The following is a 17,974-nucleotide window of genomic DNA, read 5'->3' as shown; positions in this document are numbered from 1 at the left end:
GAGACCCTGTTCACCCATTCACTACTGATGCTGAGAGACGAACGCTTCTAATCATCGCTTTAATCACCATCCAAACCCATCCTCAAGAGGACCAGAGAAAATTACAGCATAATGTTAGCACTCTGCTTTGAAATATTCATTAATTGATACGTGTAAGATTCAACACTTCGATTTCTGCCAAAGCTCGCAGACTGGCTGGAAATGAGAGTCACGAAACATATGCTGCTTCCAGCCTGTGATTTCTGCAAATAGAGAACAAACTGGATTCTAAAAGCACAAATGAGATCGCTTCAGTATCTCAACCGCTTCTGCAAGACAACAATGAGATCAAATGGAGAAGTCTCACAAATGCCTTAAAACTATGCTCATATTTGCAAAGATAGAAAATCAAACGTCTGCAGTCAAACATCAGAGATCTCAGTATGAAGAGAACATGATATGAGCTGCTATCTGCTAATTTCATAGCATGCGTTTCTTTTCTACTTATAAATTTTAGGAGAAACGTCTCGTTTACATATGTAACCCTCGTTCCCTGATGGAGGAAACAGAGACATTATGTCGATGACAACATTAGGAGATTCACTTGGGAGCCCCAATCATCTCTGACTTTAAGAGAAAACGCCAATGAATTTTGGCTAGTGGATTTTGCATACCTGAGTCACTCCCCATGCATACAGATATAAATAGGCGACAGGTGCATCCACTCTTCAGGTTTACGCTGAGGAGCCGAGAACTTGTCCCTGGCCGCCAGCAATGGTTCGAGGTTGTGGCATGGGGACATAACGTCTCCATTCCCTCCATCAGGGAATGAGGGTTACGTACATAACCGAGACGTTCTCTATCTGTCGGTCACTTCGAGTTATGTCGATGACAACATTAGGGGTCTATGGAAAGCGCCACAACCTGAACCCCGACACAACCCTATGGCATTGCAAATGTTGACAAGCAGCCATGTGACAGACAAATGCCATGCAAAGGTCATGACCTTCCCACCGCCCCAGCACAAATTCACTGCCCTTGGTACCCGCAGGGACCAGAGGGTGGTATAACGCTACTGGTGATAGCCAAGCCGCTGTTCCTTTCACCACAGAAATTTCTTAACAGAAGAGATTTCGACCTTCAATGAAAGATTGCTTCAAGTCTTTCCTATTTGTTGTTACAGCTTGGCAGTAACAATGGGGAAGCAAGCCTTCCGGAGAGGGGCGTTACGGAGGCCACATCCTACCCGTAGGGAGGTATCATGTGGAGACACTGATATGGACCGACACAGGCCTGGGGCAGTACTGCATATGGAATGGGTCTCTGAGGCAGGTCCTACTTGAGAGTAGGGATGGAACAACTGCCAGCAGAGACTGACAGAATGATCTGTCAAAGGGAAGACACGGGTTCACAGAGAGGGGAACCTTACCGTGGAAGAATACACATATGGTATTGCCCGCAAGGAATCAAGCCATATGGACACCTAGCCCAGTACAGGGGCTGACCGGAGACCCGGGCAAGCTAACACCAATACAGGGTCTGGAGTTAGACTGCTCCGCCCAGTATGACTGCCGGGGGTGCTGGAGGATACTCCACCAGGGTTCGCCATCCAGGGGAACTTACTGGAGGAGGAAAAAGGCACTCGCATCCCCGGGTGAGGGGGAATGGCGCAGCAAGCGTGACACTGGCCAACTCTTCCCGCCAATTACCTGTTACCCAACACACGGGAAGAAACTGGCTCAACGCGGAGACTGTAAAATCTTGCGAAGGTGTTCGGGGTCGTCCAGCCCGCAGCTCTACAGATGTCTGCCAGAGAGGCGCCGTGCGCCAACGCATAGCATGCGGCAACGTGTGGAGTGAGCCCTCACCCCCAGGGGGCATGGCTCACCTTGGGATTGGTACACCGAGGCGATGGCATCCACTATCCAGTGGGCCAACCTCTGCTTGGAGCTGACCTCCGTAGCAGACAAAGAGCTGCTCAGGGCTTCTGAAGCTCTGGGTGTGGTCTACGTATATGCGCAGCGCTCTTACGGGACACAGCAACGCCAAGGCTGGATCTGCCTCCTCCGAGGGCAGTGCTTGCAGGTTCACCACCTGATCTCGAAAGGGTATGGTGGGAACCTTGGGCACGTATCCAGGCCGGGGTCTCAGGACAACATGAGAGTAGGCCGGCCCGAACACAAGGCACTCTTTGCTTACTGAAATGCTTGGAGGTCCCAGACCCTCTTGATGGAAGTGAGCGTGGTCAGGAGCGCTGTCTTAGCAGACAGGAATTTAAGCTCGACTGAATACAGCGGCTCAAAGGGACCCCTCTGAAGTCCAGCCCGGACGATAGAGAGATCCCGGGAGGGCACCATGGGTGGCCTAGGAGGATTTAACCTTCTGGCAACCTTCAGGAACCTGAAGATGAGATCGTGCTTTCCCAGGGACCAGCCGTCCACTGCATCGTGATGTGCTACGATAGCAGCCACATACACTTTCAAGGTGGAGGGTGACAGCCTACGCTCCAACCTTTCTTGCAGGAAAGAAAGCACTACTCCAATCATGCATCTTAGGGGCCTTCTCGGAGAGAAGAACACCAGATCGCGAACAGACTCCACTTTGAGGCAAAAGCTCGCCTTGTAGAGAGGGCTCTGGCCTGAGTGATAGTGTTTTCCACCGCTGGTGGGAGATCACTTTGGTCTGCCGCTTCCCGTAATCAGTCGCTTACAGATATCAGCAGTTATGAGTGGTGAACGTGGTTAAAACAATAAAAACTTCCACTCACCTCCTCCCATTGATGAATGTAGCGTATGAGCCGCGAGAGTCGCAGCAGCCGCAGCAGACTGAGGATCTTGGTGAAGCGTACGATCCGCAGAGCGCGTGCCGTCTTGTAAAAATCCGAATCGATGCGCGTCTCCACAATGAGGAAGATGTAGTCCACAGGGATAGAGGAGATGAAGTCCACCACGAACCATGAGCGCAGATATTTGATCTTGATCTGCTGAGGGTCCAGAATGATCTCCGCGTTGTCCTCCTTCACAATTCCTGTGCGGAAGTTCAGCACCAGGTCCATGAGGAAGAAGGTGTCGGAAACCACATTGAAGACGATCCACGGCGGCGTGTGCTCGTCCTTGAAGAAGGTGATGCCCACGGGAATGATGATGAGATTTCCCACCATCAGGAGCAGCATGGTGAGATCCCAGTAAAACCTGGAGGAGAATTACAGCGAGAAGTCAGTATGTTTAGCAATGTTACACTGAAAAACTGTACAATTTAGCACCAAATATAAAGTGTTGACACATGTTCCATCAGTGCCAGGGTGTCCTGGGTGTTTCCATCACCCAAAAATGAGAATTTGCTGAAAATTCAACCTCAGGTCATCCAAGATGTAGATGAGTTTGTTTCTTCATCAGATTTGTAGAAATTTTGAATTACATTATTTGCTCAGCATTGGATCCTCTGCAGTGAATGGGTGCCGTCAGAATGAGAGTCCAAACAGCTGATAAAAACATCACAATAATCCACAAGTAATCCACACCACTCAAGTCCATCAGTTAACATCTTGTGAAGCCAAAAGCTGAATGTTTCTCAGAAACAAATCCATCAAGACACTTTTACCCTTAAACCGTTGTTTCTGGCTAAAATATAAAAATATAATATGTCCATAATCCATAACAACGCTTCCTCCAGTGAAAAAGTCCATCTCCTGTTGTCTCTCACATTAAAATCCAGACACATATTTGTTAAGATCTGTTTTGGCTTGTAAACAGTGCTTGATCTGTGCATATCACTCTTTCACAAGAGGAAGTATTATTATGGATTATGGAAGCAACGGTTTGAAGTTAAAAACTTCTTAATGATAGATTTGTTTCTTACAAACACGCAGTTTTTGGCTTCTCAAGACATTAACTGATGGACTGGAGTGATTATAGTGATGTTTTTTTCAGCTGTGTGGACTCTCATTCTGACGGCACCCATTCACTGCAGAGGATCCATTGGTGAGCAAGTGATGTAATGCTACATTTCTCCAAATCTGATGAACAAATAAACTCATTTACATCTTGGATGACCTGAGGGTGAGGACTTTTTCAGTAAATTTTATTTTCGGGTGAACGATTCCTTTAAAGAACATCACTAAAAACCTTCAATCAGCCAATGGTGTCTTCTTAAACTATCTGAAAGGCACATCATTTTAGTGATTCATAGCCAAACTATCAGCAGAAATATCCACACTGCAGTTTTTTTCTGGACATAAAACACAAGCATGTGGTTATTTAATTACAAACATGCATCAAAGCGTATATGTATAAAATAAAGAATTGTGGGAAAAAAAATTGCTGAGGTCTGCTAAGCCGGTTTATCTGATGACCAGGTTAAGAACAGATTATGACCGGTTAAGAAGATTTAATTTCTTGTTAGCAGTATAAAGTATGTTTTGGACGTTTCATGCTGGTTGTAGCATTGCTCAAACTGGTTTACATGCGACAACACCATCTTGACCTGGTTAGGTAGTTTTCACTATGTATTTTTGTCTAATTTTCTAGCACAAATACCTAAACATTCTTAAAATATCTAAACATTTATTTGAAATGCAAAATTATATAAGATAAGAAGCCTGAAAATGTGGTTTGTGCTTAAAACAAGAACAAATATTTGCCAATGGGGTCAGAAAAAAAAATATTCAAAGCGAAAACAAGCAAATATTTGTTCTTGTTTTAAGCATAAACCTCACTTCATTTTGATAAATTACTCATAAAACAAAACTTCTAATCTTACATCATTTTGCATTTCAAGTAAATGTACCTTGATTTAAGAATGTTTCGTATTTGTACTAGAAAACAGGACAAAAGAAGAACAGCACTTGTTGCAGTGTAACAGACCAGGATTGCCCATCCAAAATCAGCAAAAGACAAACTTAGAAGCAATAAAAGTTGCTAAACCATGCCAAAAAGTGCATCGTTTATGCAGAGATACAGAATCATCATATAAATTCATATCCAGAGTTTTCATGAGCTGACATAAATCATATAAAACATTGAACATGATCACAAAGCATAATTATTCAGAATGCAAATGCATGCGCACACCTTTGTGACTAAGGAAATTCATTTCGACAATAAATTCAAATTCTGTTCACTGAGGATTCAGCTTATGAATCGTAAGCGGTATGCACTTGAGATTTCTTGAGATATAAATTACGTTCAGAAATTCATGACGCTGAATTCCTCACCGATCTCCACGGTAAACACGGGAGTTTAATGCATGCAGCGCGACCTCTACCATCCTCAGGAGCGTCCACATGCGTGTGTATGTGTGTGTTTAGTTATAAATTGCTCTCTTGGCCCAGTTGGTAATTGAATCTAGATTGGCTCTGTTGTTGGGTGATATATCCTCACAGCTCTATAGATTGCATAGAGAGAGAAGGTCAGTGTTGTGAACGTCTGGTTCTGGTTGATTTACCCACCCAAGTTTAGGAAGCCCATAAAAATCCATCGTCGGTGTGAAAGCCAATTTGAAGCAGCCAGGGCAAAGTAAACAAAAACGATTCGATTTGCTTGTATTTGTGGAGATTTTCCACTAAATGCAAAAACCCACCGTTCATTATTGTTTATTTACTGTTTCTTTTAACAGGAACATTTGGCTATTTGTGGATGAATCACTGCATCCTGAATAAACTCTAATTACAGTGGAATTACACATACAAGCACAACTGTCTGTAATGCCTGAGCTGTGATGGATTACAACACACACACACACACACACACACACACACACACACACACACACGGAAAACACTGACAGTAATTGGAATTCTTCAAAGTAGCGAGGGAATCCGGCGATTCAGATCGCTGTCAGGGTGTGTGTTATATTTAGTGAGACGTTTCTGACACTGTTCGCTTCAGCTGAGGTTTAAAACTCAGGAGAACGTCACACACATCACAGGAACGGCACATTGAACACTCACAACATTTGTTCTTCAACCTCAGTATTCCCCAGCACACACACTAGCTAATGCATAATCGACATTTGCCATTTTCTGCCTGTCCGCTTGCGTCTCTGGTCATGGTGACAGCTTTGATTGGGTAATCTGGACCTGATGAAGTTTCTGAAGTGCAAAGGTTCAAAATCCAGACATTTATGAAGTAACAAAGCAACCATAAAGATAATAAGGACACTGTTATCTGTTTCTTTATTGGATGTGGTGTGGTGTTATGAAAGCATGTTTCCGAGATGGAATAAAAAAGAAAAGTCTGAAATGTGGCATATGAACTTGCAATAATGAGAAAAAAAAAGTCAGAATTGTCAGATTAAAAAAAAAGTTAGAATTCTGAGTTTACATCTTCTTTTCCTCAGAATTGTGGGTTTAAAATTGTACAATTCTGAGAAAATAAGTCAGTTTTTGTTTCCATGGTATCTTTGTTTTCTGAATGTGAAAAAAGTCAGAACTCAAAACTGTGAAATAAAAAGGTCACAATTACCTTTATTTAATTCCGTGGTGGAAATGGGTTTCCATATGCCACACTTACCTAGTGATTTAAGTGTGAACATACAGATTTCAGTGTAATCATCCATTGTACAAAAACATAAAAAAACTCTTAGATGAGAGATGAGATTAAACGGAGAGCAAATGGACACACTTCTCAGGTGTTTATCCTGAGAAAAAAACCCAGATATCTCAAACTGTACTCATATTTGCAAATAAATTTGAAAGTGCAGTCAAATATCAAGTATCTCAATATGATAAGAAAATAATACGAGCTAATATCAGCATTTGTAGACTTGTTTCTCGTAATGAATATTAAAAGAAACAGTAGATGTTGATTCTTAAATTATACATAATTAATGACTCTATTAAAGGAACAGCTCACCCAAAATATAATAATTATGTCATTGCATTCAGTGTTGTTATTAAAACTAAAACTATTCAATTTTTTTGATAAAGCTGAAATAAAATAAAATAAAATATAAATATTAAATACTTAAACTTAAAAAAAAAAACTTAAATGAAAAATGAATTAGAAATGTTTAAATGCTAAAATTACCAATAATTTAAATAAAACAATCTAGACTAAGCAGAAATATAAAAAAATAAACCAAGAATGACAAAAATACTAAAACATAAAACTATAACTTAAAACTAAAATGAAAACTAGAAATGTTTTTTCCATTTGTTTTTTTTAAGACATCAGACAATTAAGGAGGTTAAACAGCAGAAATGTTAAGAAAGCACTCTCATGAATTCTCTAAATCATAATTTTGATCTTTTTTTTTTTTTCCCCTGAGTGAATAATCTAAGATGTTTTGTGCATGTATGTGAATGTTGTGATTGAGAACATTTCACATGGAGATCTGGCCTGTTTCATTATGGAAAGAAACCCCAACGTGGAGAAACGCTGCTCTATAAACAGCGAGTGCGTGTGTGTTTGTGTACGTGTGTGCATTTAACAGTCAATCTCATGTGCCGAGACAGAAATAGACTCCATCCAGTATTTACAGTGCTTCCTCTCTCTCGGCACACAGCGTTTCTCTGACGTTAGACTATGAATTCCCCACACATCCAGAGAGAAGAAGAAAACAAGAGAGGGAAGACAACATACGCCAGGAGGAACAGAGACAAAGACACACAGAGGGCTCGAGTGAATCTCACAAACCTGTCAAGAACAAGCCCGCATATCAACAAAATCAATAAGAAATTATATTTTTCAAAGGTAAAGTTTGTACTTTGCCACTAGCAGCACCAAACAAAAATGGAAAAAAATAAATAAAGTTTTCAAACAGGTTTCCTGGTATATTCCTGTTTGCAATATACCAAGTATTCTGGGGGGAATTAGTCAACAAATGACAGATTTTCTGCAATCAGACAATGTGTTTTAACATAATCTATAATATGTGAGAATACTTCATCTTTAAAGAACAGGAATCCTTTTTAAAGATCTTTTAATGATTTTGTCCATCGCAACATTATTTTCATGACAAACGCATTCCCAAATTCTTATTGAATTTGAATTTATTTTTGAATTTATTTGACTTTACATTTTTTTGTAATTTTAGCGTTATTGTAATATAGAAAAATTATATTTAAATTGTCAAGTATTTATACATTATGGCAGTATTTGTTGTTTATGCTGACTGAAATTAAATGTATACTACTATTCAAAATCTTGGGGTCGGTATTATTTTTTCAAGAAATTAATACTTTTATTTAGGAAAGATGCATTAAATTGATCGATAATGACAGTAAAGACATTTATAATGTTCATTTTTAAATAAACGCTTTTGAATTTTCAGTTTTTATATCATGGTTTCCACAAAAATATGAAGCATCGCAACTGGATCCTAAAAATATGCTTAATTTTATGCAAAATATAATTTATTATTTTGTGAGGTGATGTGACCCAGATGTGTTTCCCTGAGATTCAACTGTTTAGCCTTGGAAAAGCTGGAAGTTACTTAAAATGTGAAGAAGGGCAGAACAGCAGATGGATGGAGAGAATATCCATTAAGAGAAAAAGAAAAGGAGAAATGTCCACACACACACACACACACACACCTGGGATGCTACTCCATGACATTTCGCTCATCCACTACACAGAGAGAGAGAGAGTCCTGTTTCCCTAAGAGGACGTCCATGACATGTTTTCACCTTTTGAGTGCCTCCAGCTACAAGATAAGCCTCTCTCTCTCTCACACACACACACACACACACACACACACTCCAGCAGGCTGTCATCATGGAAAAAAACGCAGAAGTCACAGCTGCACGAGGGGGTAGAATGAGTGAATGAATGAATGAATGAATGTAAACGTGAGAGAGTTTGTTATTTTATCAACTGTTATATATGGCACATTTACAATGGTCACTGTGTATTACAGTAATTTTTTTAAATGTTATGCAAAACACAAAGACAACCACAAGATGCTACAAGATACTGATGCAAAATAAACATTTACAGACTTATACAGTTAGTTATATTCACCCAATGAATTTATTTCATTTGTTCCACCTCATTCCTTCAACCACATAGCAACACCCTGGCAATCAATCAAAATACCCTAGCAACCACATAGAAATGCTCTAAAACCACTCATGACATACTAGCAGATAACAATGTCATAGCAACCACTTACAACACCCTAGCAACCACACAACAATGCTCCTAAACCACTCACAATGCCCTAGCAACAACACTGCAACAGCCCGGTAACCAACCAAAATACCCTAGCAACCACATAGCAATGCTCTAAAACCACTCATGACATCCTAGCAGATAGCAATGTCATAGCAACCACTTACAATACCCTAGCAACCACTCACAACACCCTAGCAACCACATAGCAACACTCTGGCTACCACCCACACACCCTAGCACTGTGGCAGGTGGGAACGGCACCACTGGCAGTGTTTGTAATGCAGTTCTCAGGTGTATGTGGTGTTGTTGTTTTAGCCTCTCATGGCACGAGTGAAGCAGCTCATTTATGAACATGAATTCTAAGCAGCTCCTCCTGAATAATGCATTTTCTTGCTCTCGCTATGTGTTTGTTTGTGAGGCGGCTGTTTGTTTTTGAGGTGGTTGTTGGCTCACTAGTTTGTTGTTTGCTCAAAGAATCCCTCTCAGAAGTGGGGAAGTGCCATCTGGCCACACACACACACACACACACACACACTCATGACACATTAACGTGAGAGAGAGAGCGCGCGGATGTTAGATCATGTTGTATTAGACAGCTGCAGTATAACATGCCGGTCTGAATTAGTCTTTTTTCTTGCACCCTGTCCAACTCACTGAGATTCAACTCTTATAGGAGACCCTGAACAGTTTGGCCACATCTCTGTGTGTGTGTGTGTGTGTGTGTTAGTGTTGTCACGATACTGGAATTTCTAACTTTGATACAATACCTTGAAAAATTAAAAAAAATTTTTTTTAACCATTTTCAACACCACTAGAAAAAAAATGCCACAAAATTAAGGGCATACGATTTTATTGAAAGATAAATATAACTAGATGTAAAGTTCATAACAAACTTTGATGTTGGTTGGACAATGCCTTATTTGAAAAAATCTTCTACTTTAAGTCATTAAAATTAACCCTTAACGTTCTAGCACGTTGCTAAAATGTTTAAGCAAGTAGCTATCATGTTTAACACTGTTAACATTGTTAACATGAATTAACATGTTGCTACCATAATTTCACATGTTGCTAGTGCGTGTTAACATTTAGCTAGCACGGTTTAGCATGTTAATAGCATGAAAGTTGCTAACATGAATTAGCATGTTGTTAGCATGATTTAAAGTATTCACAAAACACACAAAATGCCTCACAGTAGCATATCATGTTTTACACTGCTACCATGATTTAACATGTTGCTAGTATGTGTTAGCATGTAGCTAGCACGATTTAACACATTGCTAGCATTATTTAACATGTTGATAGCATGATTTACTACGTTGCCAACATGAATTAGCATGTTGCTAGCGTGATTTAACATTTTATAACACATTGCTGACATTTATTATGTTGCTAACATGATTAGCACATTGCTAACATAAATTAGCATGTTGCATGATTTAGAATGTTCACAAAATACCTCACAGAAGGGAAATCCCTAATATGGACAAAGGCATCCAGTTATTGCTGTAACTGAATATAAAGAAGTTAGAAACGCTTTAACTGATCAAACGTGAATTCAATAAACACACGATCTGCAACAATCTATGGTTTATCTGCATCCTTCAAGCCATCTCGGGTATCTAAGTCGATTTGTAATGCAATGCTAATTGACAAGGCATGTATTACAGTAGAATACTATACAATAATACATTTTTGGCCTTGTTCTATGATAAGAAGCCACATCAGTCATCAAAAGGAAGTTATTTCAAATACTAAACTGATCTTATGAAGTGAGTTTGAAGTACAATATGTTTTTAAATATGTATTTTGTTGGACAACAGGTTTATAAATGCTTCTCATCACACTTCAGTGTGCTTGAATTCGCTGTCAGAGAGAAGAGAGAGAAAGCACAGCTGGTATTGGTGTATCAATACAGTGAAGAAATGGTACTGAAACTATTTTAGATATTTCAGTATTGAAAAATCTATATTTTTAACAACACTAAGGACTCAGCTCATAGGAATCACAAATGAGAGCTCTTCATATACATAATATTTTCATTTTTTCCACGCTCTCTGACCATTACAATTAAATTAGCTATTTTTTGCTGCCGCTCCTTTAAGAACATGCTTTACGTGTGACAACATTTTATTCTTTATCATGCAATCAAATAAGGATGGGAAAAAGCATGAATTTGCCCAGTTCATCCTTTTTTTTTTAGGCAGGAGAAGTCATGACAGCACAAAAGCAAGTGTTTAGGATCACAAACAGTTTGCAAACATGGAAAAGGGATGCTGGATTCCTTTCTTCTATCTGTCTCCTTCTCTCCATCAGCACAGGGGACCAAAGGACGCCAGCTACACTGTACAAATGCACTTCAGCAGATAAACAGAGCACAGAAGAGCACAGATAGTCGTCTGTCAGCAGACAGCTAATGTTCTCAGCGTTGCACTTAACCCCACTGAGGAACCAAGTACACACTTCAGAAGAACTCAACACTGCCTCAAAATACGTACACAAACACACAATGGAATTTAAGGACACGCACACAAACAATCTATGGAAAATGCTGCACATTAACAAGAGAAGCTGCTTTTAAAGGAGTAGTCAAAGATGAAAGTTAAATCTTATCATTTATTCTTCTTCATATTGTTTTAAATCATAAAAAGGTACCAAATCACCATAAAAATAGTATAAATGACCATAAAAGTAGTCATTACAACTCATATTCTAAGTCTTATGAATTATATGATAGCTGCGTGTGAGGAACAGAACTAAATGAGTCGTTATGAAGTGAAAATCTGAAGCTACAACTACTTTTACTCACACCTGTGCATATTCAATCTATCACAACATCTCAGACTACTGAAAATTACAGACAAAAACAGGTTACACAAGAAAATAATTATAAAATAATAATATAATATATAGGCCTACGCTACATAGTTTCTGTATTTAGTTTGTCTATTTTTAATAAATAAATAATAATAAAATAAACATAAATTCGCGATTAATTGCATCCAAAATAAAAGTTTTTGTTTACATAATATATGTGTGTGTTTTATTTATTATGTATATATAAATACACACACATACAGTATATATTTTGAAAATATTTACGTTTATACATTTATATTATTATATTTTGTATTATATAAAATCTATTTAATATATAAACATAACATATTTTTCTTAAATATATAAATGCACATGTTTGTATTTATATATACATAATAAATATACACATTAAACACTCATATATTATGTAAACAAACACATTTATTTTGGATGTGATTAATCATGATTAATTGTTTGACAGCACTAATATATATATATATATAAAACTGTACTTTATTTTAGTACTTTTAGTAATTGTATGTATGTATATATATATATATATATATATATATATATACAGTCATGGCCAAAAATATCGGCACCCTTGGTAAATATGATCAAAGAAGTCTGTGAAAATTAATCTGCATTGTTAATCCTTTTGATCTTTTATTTAAAAAAATTCACAAAAATCTAACCTTTCATCGGATAATAAGAATTTAAAACGGGGGGAAATATCATTATGAAATAAATGTTTTTCTCTAATACACATTGGCCACAATTAACGGCACCCTTTTATTCAATATACTTTCTGAAACCTCCATTTGCCAGTTTAACAGCTCTAAATGTTCTCCTGTAATGCCTGATGAGGTTAGAGAACACCTGACAAGAGATCAGAGACCATTCCTTCATCCAGAATCACTCCAGACCCTTTAGATTCACAGCTCCATGTCGCTGCTTCTTCTCTTCAGTTCACTCATGTTCTACAGGGTTCAGGTCAGAGGACTGGAATGGCCAGCAGAAGCTTGGTTTTGTGCTCAGTGACCCATTTTTGTGTTGTTTTTGAGGTTTGTGTTTGGATTATTGTACGGTTGGAAGATCCAAACATGGCCTATTGTAAGATTTGTAACAGAGTCAGTCACTTATTGTTTTTTTATCTGTTGGTATTTGATAGAATCCATGATGCCATGTGTCTAAACAAGATGTCCAGGACCTCCAGCAGAAATATAGGCCCACAACATCAAAAATACAGCAGTATATTTCATTGTACACATGGGGTACTTTTTATCCCTGTGTTCACCAAACCCATCTCGAGTGTTTTCTGATAAAAAGCTCATTCTTTAGTTTCATCTGACCATAGAAGCCAGTCCCATTTGAAGTTCCAGTCGTGTCTGATAACTGAATATGCTGGAGTTTGTTTTTGGATGAGCGAGGAGAATTTTTCTTGAAACCCTCTCAAACAACATGTGATGATGTAGGTGCTGTTTGACACTTTTTTTTTTTTTAAGGATTTCTGACCCGAGATTCAAATATTTTCTGCAATTCTCCAGCTGTGGTCCTTGGAGAGTCTTTAGCCACTCAAACTCTCCTCCTCCCCATGCATTAGGATGATATAGACACACGTCCTCTTCCAGGCAGTTTCCTAACATTTTATGTTGATTGGAAATTCTTAATTATTGCCCTGATGGTGGAAATGGGAATTTTCACTGCTCTAGCTCTTTTCTTAAAGCCACTTCACTAATTTGTGAAGCTCAATTATATTTTGCTGCACATCAGAAATATAATCTTTGGTTTTTCCCATTGCGATGGATGATTAAGGGAAGTTAGGCTTTGTTTTCCTCCTATTTATATTTCTGTGAAACAGGAAGCCATTTCCTGTTCATAATCATCCTGGAGTGCTCAAAATTGTGAAAATGAATGGGAATATACTTCAGAGATATTTTACTCATAAGAATTTCCAGGGGTGCCAGTAATTGTGTCCAACGTGTATTTGAGAAAAACATTTATTTCATATTTCCCCCCATTTTAAATTCGTATTATCCAATGAAAGGTTAGATTTTTGTTTTTAATAAAAGATCAAAAGGATTAACAATGCAGATTAATTTTCACAGCCTTCTTTGTTCATATTTACCAAGGGTGCCGATATTTTTGGCCATGACTGTATATATATGTATATATATACATACAATTACTAAAAGTACTAAAATAAAGTACAGTTTTATATTTATATATATATATATATATATATATAATATATGTGAAGTCTCTACAGGTGTGTTGTGCATGTGTGGCATTCTCCATGTCAGTGTAATGAAGTAATGTAGTGATGGTATAATGTGTTGGTAAGCGTAAAAACAGTCCTTTATAACCATTTACTATGGCCGTTGCATAACTAAAGAACAAAGAAAGATTCTCAGAGTATGATCTTCAAAGAACACCAGCACCAGTACACATTTAATCTCTCACTCTCTGTATCTCACTCTTTTAGGATCTCTGGTTATCTGTGTTTGAGTGTATTTATGTTTCTATCACAGATATCAGCCGCTGAGTGAGACAGACAGAGCGAAGAGGAAAACCACAGCACCAGTGAGTGTATCTGAGAAAGTTTATCTCTAAACGAGACAAATGTGAACTGGTAAAGAGGGTATTTCAGTGTGTGTGTGATAAAGTGAGAGGGATAGTGTAAGTGTAAGCTGTCTACCATCACCTAATGAGAAGGTGACCAATGTACAGGCTATAATACCAGCACTATTTTATGCTGCACGCACACACAAACACGCGCCGTCACCTCCTGCTCGAACGCAAACCATTATCCCTCAGCAGCAGGTGATGTAATCAGCAAATGGAGAGAGCAGAATGAAAGCTGCTCAATCCCTTACAGCCAAACTGATCCGGAGAAAGAGAGACCTGAGGGCTTGTGTAAAAGGAAACAAAGAGAGAAACTGAGCAAAAGAGAAAGAGATAGAAAATTGGCTGGATCATAAATACACGCAAACCCAACATGACTGTAGATGAGTTTGTTTCTTCACCAGATTTGGAGAAACGTAGCATTGCATCAGTGTCTCAGCAATGGATGCTCTGCAGTGAATGGGTGCCGTCAGAATGAGAGTCCAAACAGCTGATAACAACATCACAATAATCCACACCACTCCAGTCCATCAGTTAACATCTTCAAAAGCCAAAAGAAACAAATCCATCATTAAGATGTTTTTAAACTCCTCTAATAATGCTTCCTCAAGTTAAAAAGTTGTCAGGAGAGAAATCTGCACAGATCAAGCACAGTTTACAAGTCAAAACAGCTCTAAACAAATGTGTGTGTGGATTTTGATGTGAGAGACAACAGGAGATGGACGTTTTCACTGGAGGAAGCATTATTATGGATTTAGGGCTCATATTTTAGCTGGAAACAAGTTAAAAATGTATTGATGATGGATTTGTTTCTTACAAACATGCAGCTTTTGGCTTCTCAAGATGTTAATTGATGGACTGGAGTGGTGTGGATTATTGTGATGTTTTTATCAGCTGTTGGACTCTCATTCTGACGGCACCCATTCACTGCAGAGCATCCATTGCTGAGCAAGTGATAGAATGCTATATTTCTCCAAATCTGATGAAGAAACAAACTCATCTACATCTTGGATGACCTGAGGGTGAGCACATTTCCAGCAAATTTCCATTTTTGGGTCAACTCTTCTTCTGAGAGCAACCATCATCTCCTCAGAATAAAATGTCCTTTAGTCCACACATACTGGGAAGAGAAATGGCATTGAGACACGTGTGTGTGTGTGTGTGTTTGCATATGTGTGTCAGACCCATCTTGCTACTGTCTTGTCATCCGTGGCTCTTAACTGAGTCTGAAATACACAGAAGATCCAACAACAAGCTCAACACAGCGATCAGAGAGGCACTTACCCTTCCACATGACCTACACACACACACACTTTATTCTTAGTACAGTGTGTGGTTGATTCAGGCTGTGAGTAAGTGAGTGAGACGCCGCTTAGCCGTCTTATCTGCTCATGTCTGAACTTTGCGAGCGGCCGTCAATCATCTTTCTATTGAGCCTTTAAGCAAACAGTCTCCAAAACACCACAAATGACAAATAAATGATCGACACGTGATTTCCATATGAATGTTTGTCATGAGAATGAAATGAACTCACAGAGACTCTAGGCTTTTGAGGGAAATGACATGGATGCTTTAATAAAACCCATTTAAGATCTCTGCACACATCAAAACTGGATAAAGTTGCCTGAAACCTGAAGGATGTGTTTGATCTAAAAGAGGAAATCACAATTCTGTCATCATTTATAGTATGTTGTTCACCACAAGGAGACAGTAAATCCTTTCAATTTGAACACACAACCACAAAATGTTTACTGCCAATTCTGCTTGGTCAATACAAATTGAGTCTATCTGCAAGAAATGAAGCATGTCATAGATAGGAGGAACTGATCCTGAAGGTGTTTTCTTTTTTCAGAAGTGCTGACACCTTCTATACTGTGTCTCTTCTTGCCAAGGCTGTAAATTGGTGTTGTGTAGGACTAGATTTGAAAAGAAAGATGAAAAATAACATGTTCAACCTGATACTGAAAAGAAAAACACAAGCGCTGCATGCAGACTAACAGCTGTTACAGTCACAGCAAACCTCACAAAGCATTACACCAACGTTGTTAAGTAAAACTAAAGCTAAAACTATTAAAAATCATTTCAATTAATTGAAATAGGGCTAAAATAAAATAAAATAAAAATTTAACACGGAAAAACTTAGAACAAATCAAAATTAGAAATTAAATACATTTTAAAAAATGAAATAAAATGAAATAATTAATTAATTTAAGTTGAAGAAAAGTGAAAAACAGAAAAGCTGGATAGAAATACTTAACTAACACTAAATATATAATATCACTAAAACTTAATAAATGCTATAACATAAATATTCAAATTACTAAATGTTTTACTATAATACTACTATAACACACTAAATATATGCATTACAAAAATAAATATATAAATATATTTATAAATATAATAATAAAATGTATCTTCATTACGCTAATATCTACACGTCATATGAACTTCAAAGGCAAATTTCAATAATCAGAGATTTGCTCCACTTATTGTGTCTGAAAGCATGCAGTGTTTAATTGCAGCACCAGTCACAGCATCAAACTTCAAAAACAAACTTGTTTTCGATCAGGTTTTTGATAATCACTCCCATCGCCCCGCCCCCTGTCCGTCATTGGCAAAACAGACAGTTAGTCCCACCTCAAACTCACACCATTGGTTGAGTCAGATGTTGACATGTCAGAGGACTCAAACAAACAGAGAATGCATTTAAACAAACAGCAGCTTACTAATAATTGTCTATCTGCATTACACTGGGAGTACTTCAATAACACAAAGTCACTTTAACGCAAAGTCTTTGCATGATCAGTGAAATGTGAAGAAAACACTCGCAAACACACTTCAAAGGACACAGTCCTCAAACACAAAAGCATTAGCAGGCGAGCAGTGTTGGCGTGTTTCCCGTTCGCTAACCTCTCTGTAAGTGAGCCGAGGTCACCGCGCCGGCATTATTTCAATCACTCTGCGGCTCCATCCCTCCCCTCTGTCTCTTATCGTCCCATCAGCAGCGCATCCCTATCCCTCCATTAAATAAATTGTGTTGTAATAATCCGCTGTGCTGCGTGCTCCTGATATTGGTGGCCTTTTTGATTACCCCACTTTCAGTCCATCCAGGACACTCGATAATTCCCACTTTACCTTCACCGAATTAGAGCACCAGGAGTCGGTCACTCTTTCACTAGTTTTTGTACATTTTTACATTAAAGACATTACATTCATTAAATTACATTTGTTAATAATGAACTCCTTTAAAATGAACAGTGCATTATTTAACAAAAACACAGACACTGAATGGCCACAAATGTCTGTCTAACGCATAAGCCAACTATTTAAAAAGTGGAAATGGAATATAACAATGAGAAAAAAAAAACCCCACAAGAGCACCTTCCATCACGAGATGGTTTGGATCATATGTAACACTCACATTCATTATTGTAGAA

At 38.3% G+C, this 17,974-nt stretch overlaps 1 protein-coding gene across 1 annotated transcript in view; it reads right to left on the bottom strand.

The window, feature by feature from the left end:
* hcn4 (hyperpolarization activated cyclic nucleotide-gated potassium channel 4) overlaps positions 1-17,974 on the bottom strand; it is an 84,789-nt gene that overhangs the window by 56,653 nt on the left and 10,162 nt on the right. Inside the window, 1 exon segment of the mRNA XM_058750872.1 lies at positions 2,747-3,170. Within this exon segment, the coding sequence (XP_058606855.1) occupies positions 2,747-3,170 (424 nt within the window).

This window comes from Onychostoma macrolepis, chromosome 18 (assembly GCF_012432095.1).
Source record: "Onychostoma macrolepis isolate SWU-2019 chromosome 18, ASM1243209v1, whole genome shotgun sequence".
Lineage (NCBI taxonomy): Eukaryota > Metazoa > Chordata > Actinopteri > Cypriniformes > Cyprinidae > Onychostoma > Onychostoma macrolepis.
The sequence above is the reverse complement of the archived record's forward strand: the minus strand, read 5'-3'. Positions and strand labels throughout refer to the sequence as shown.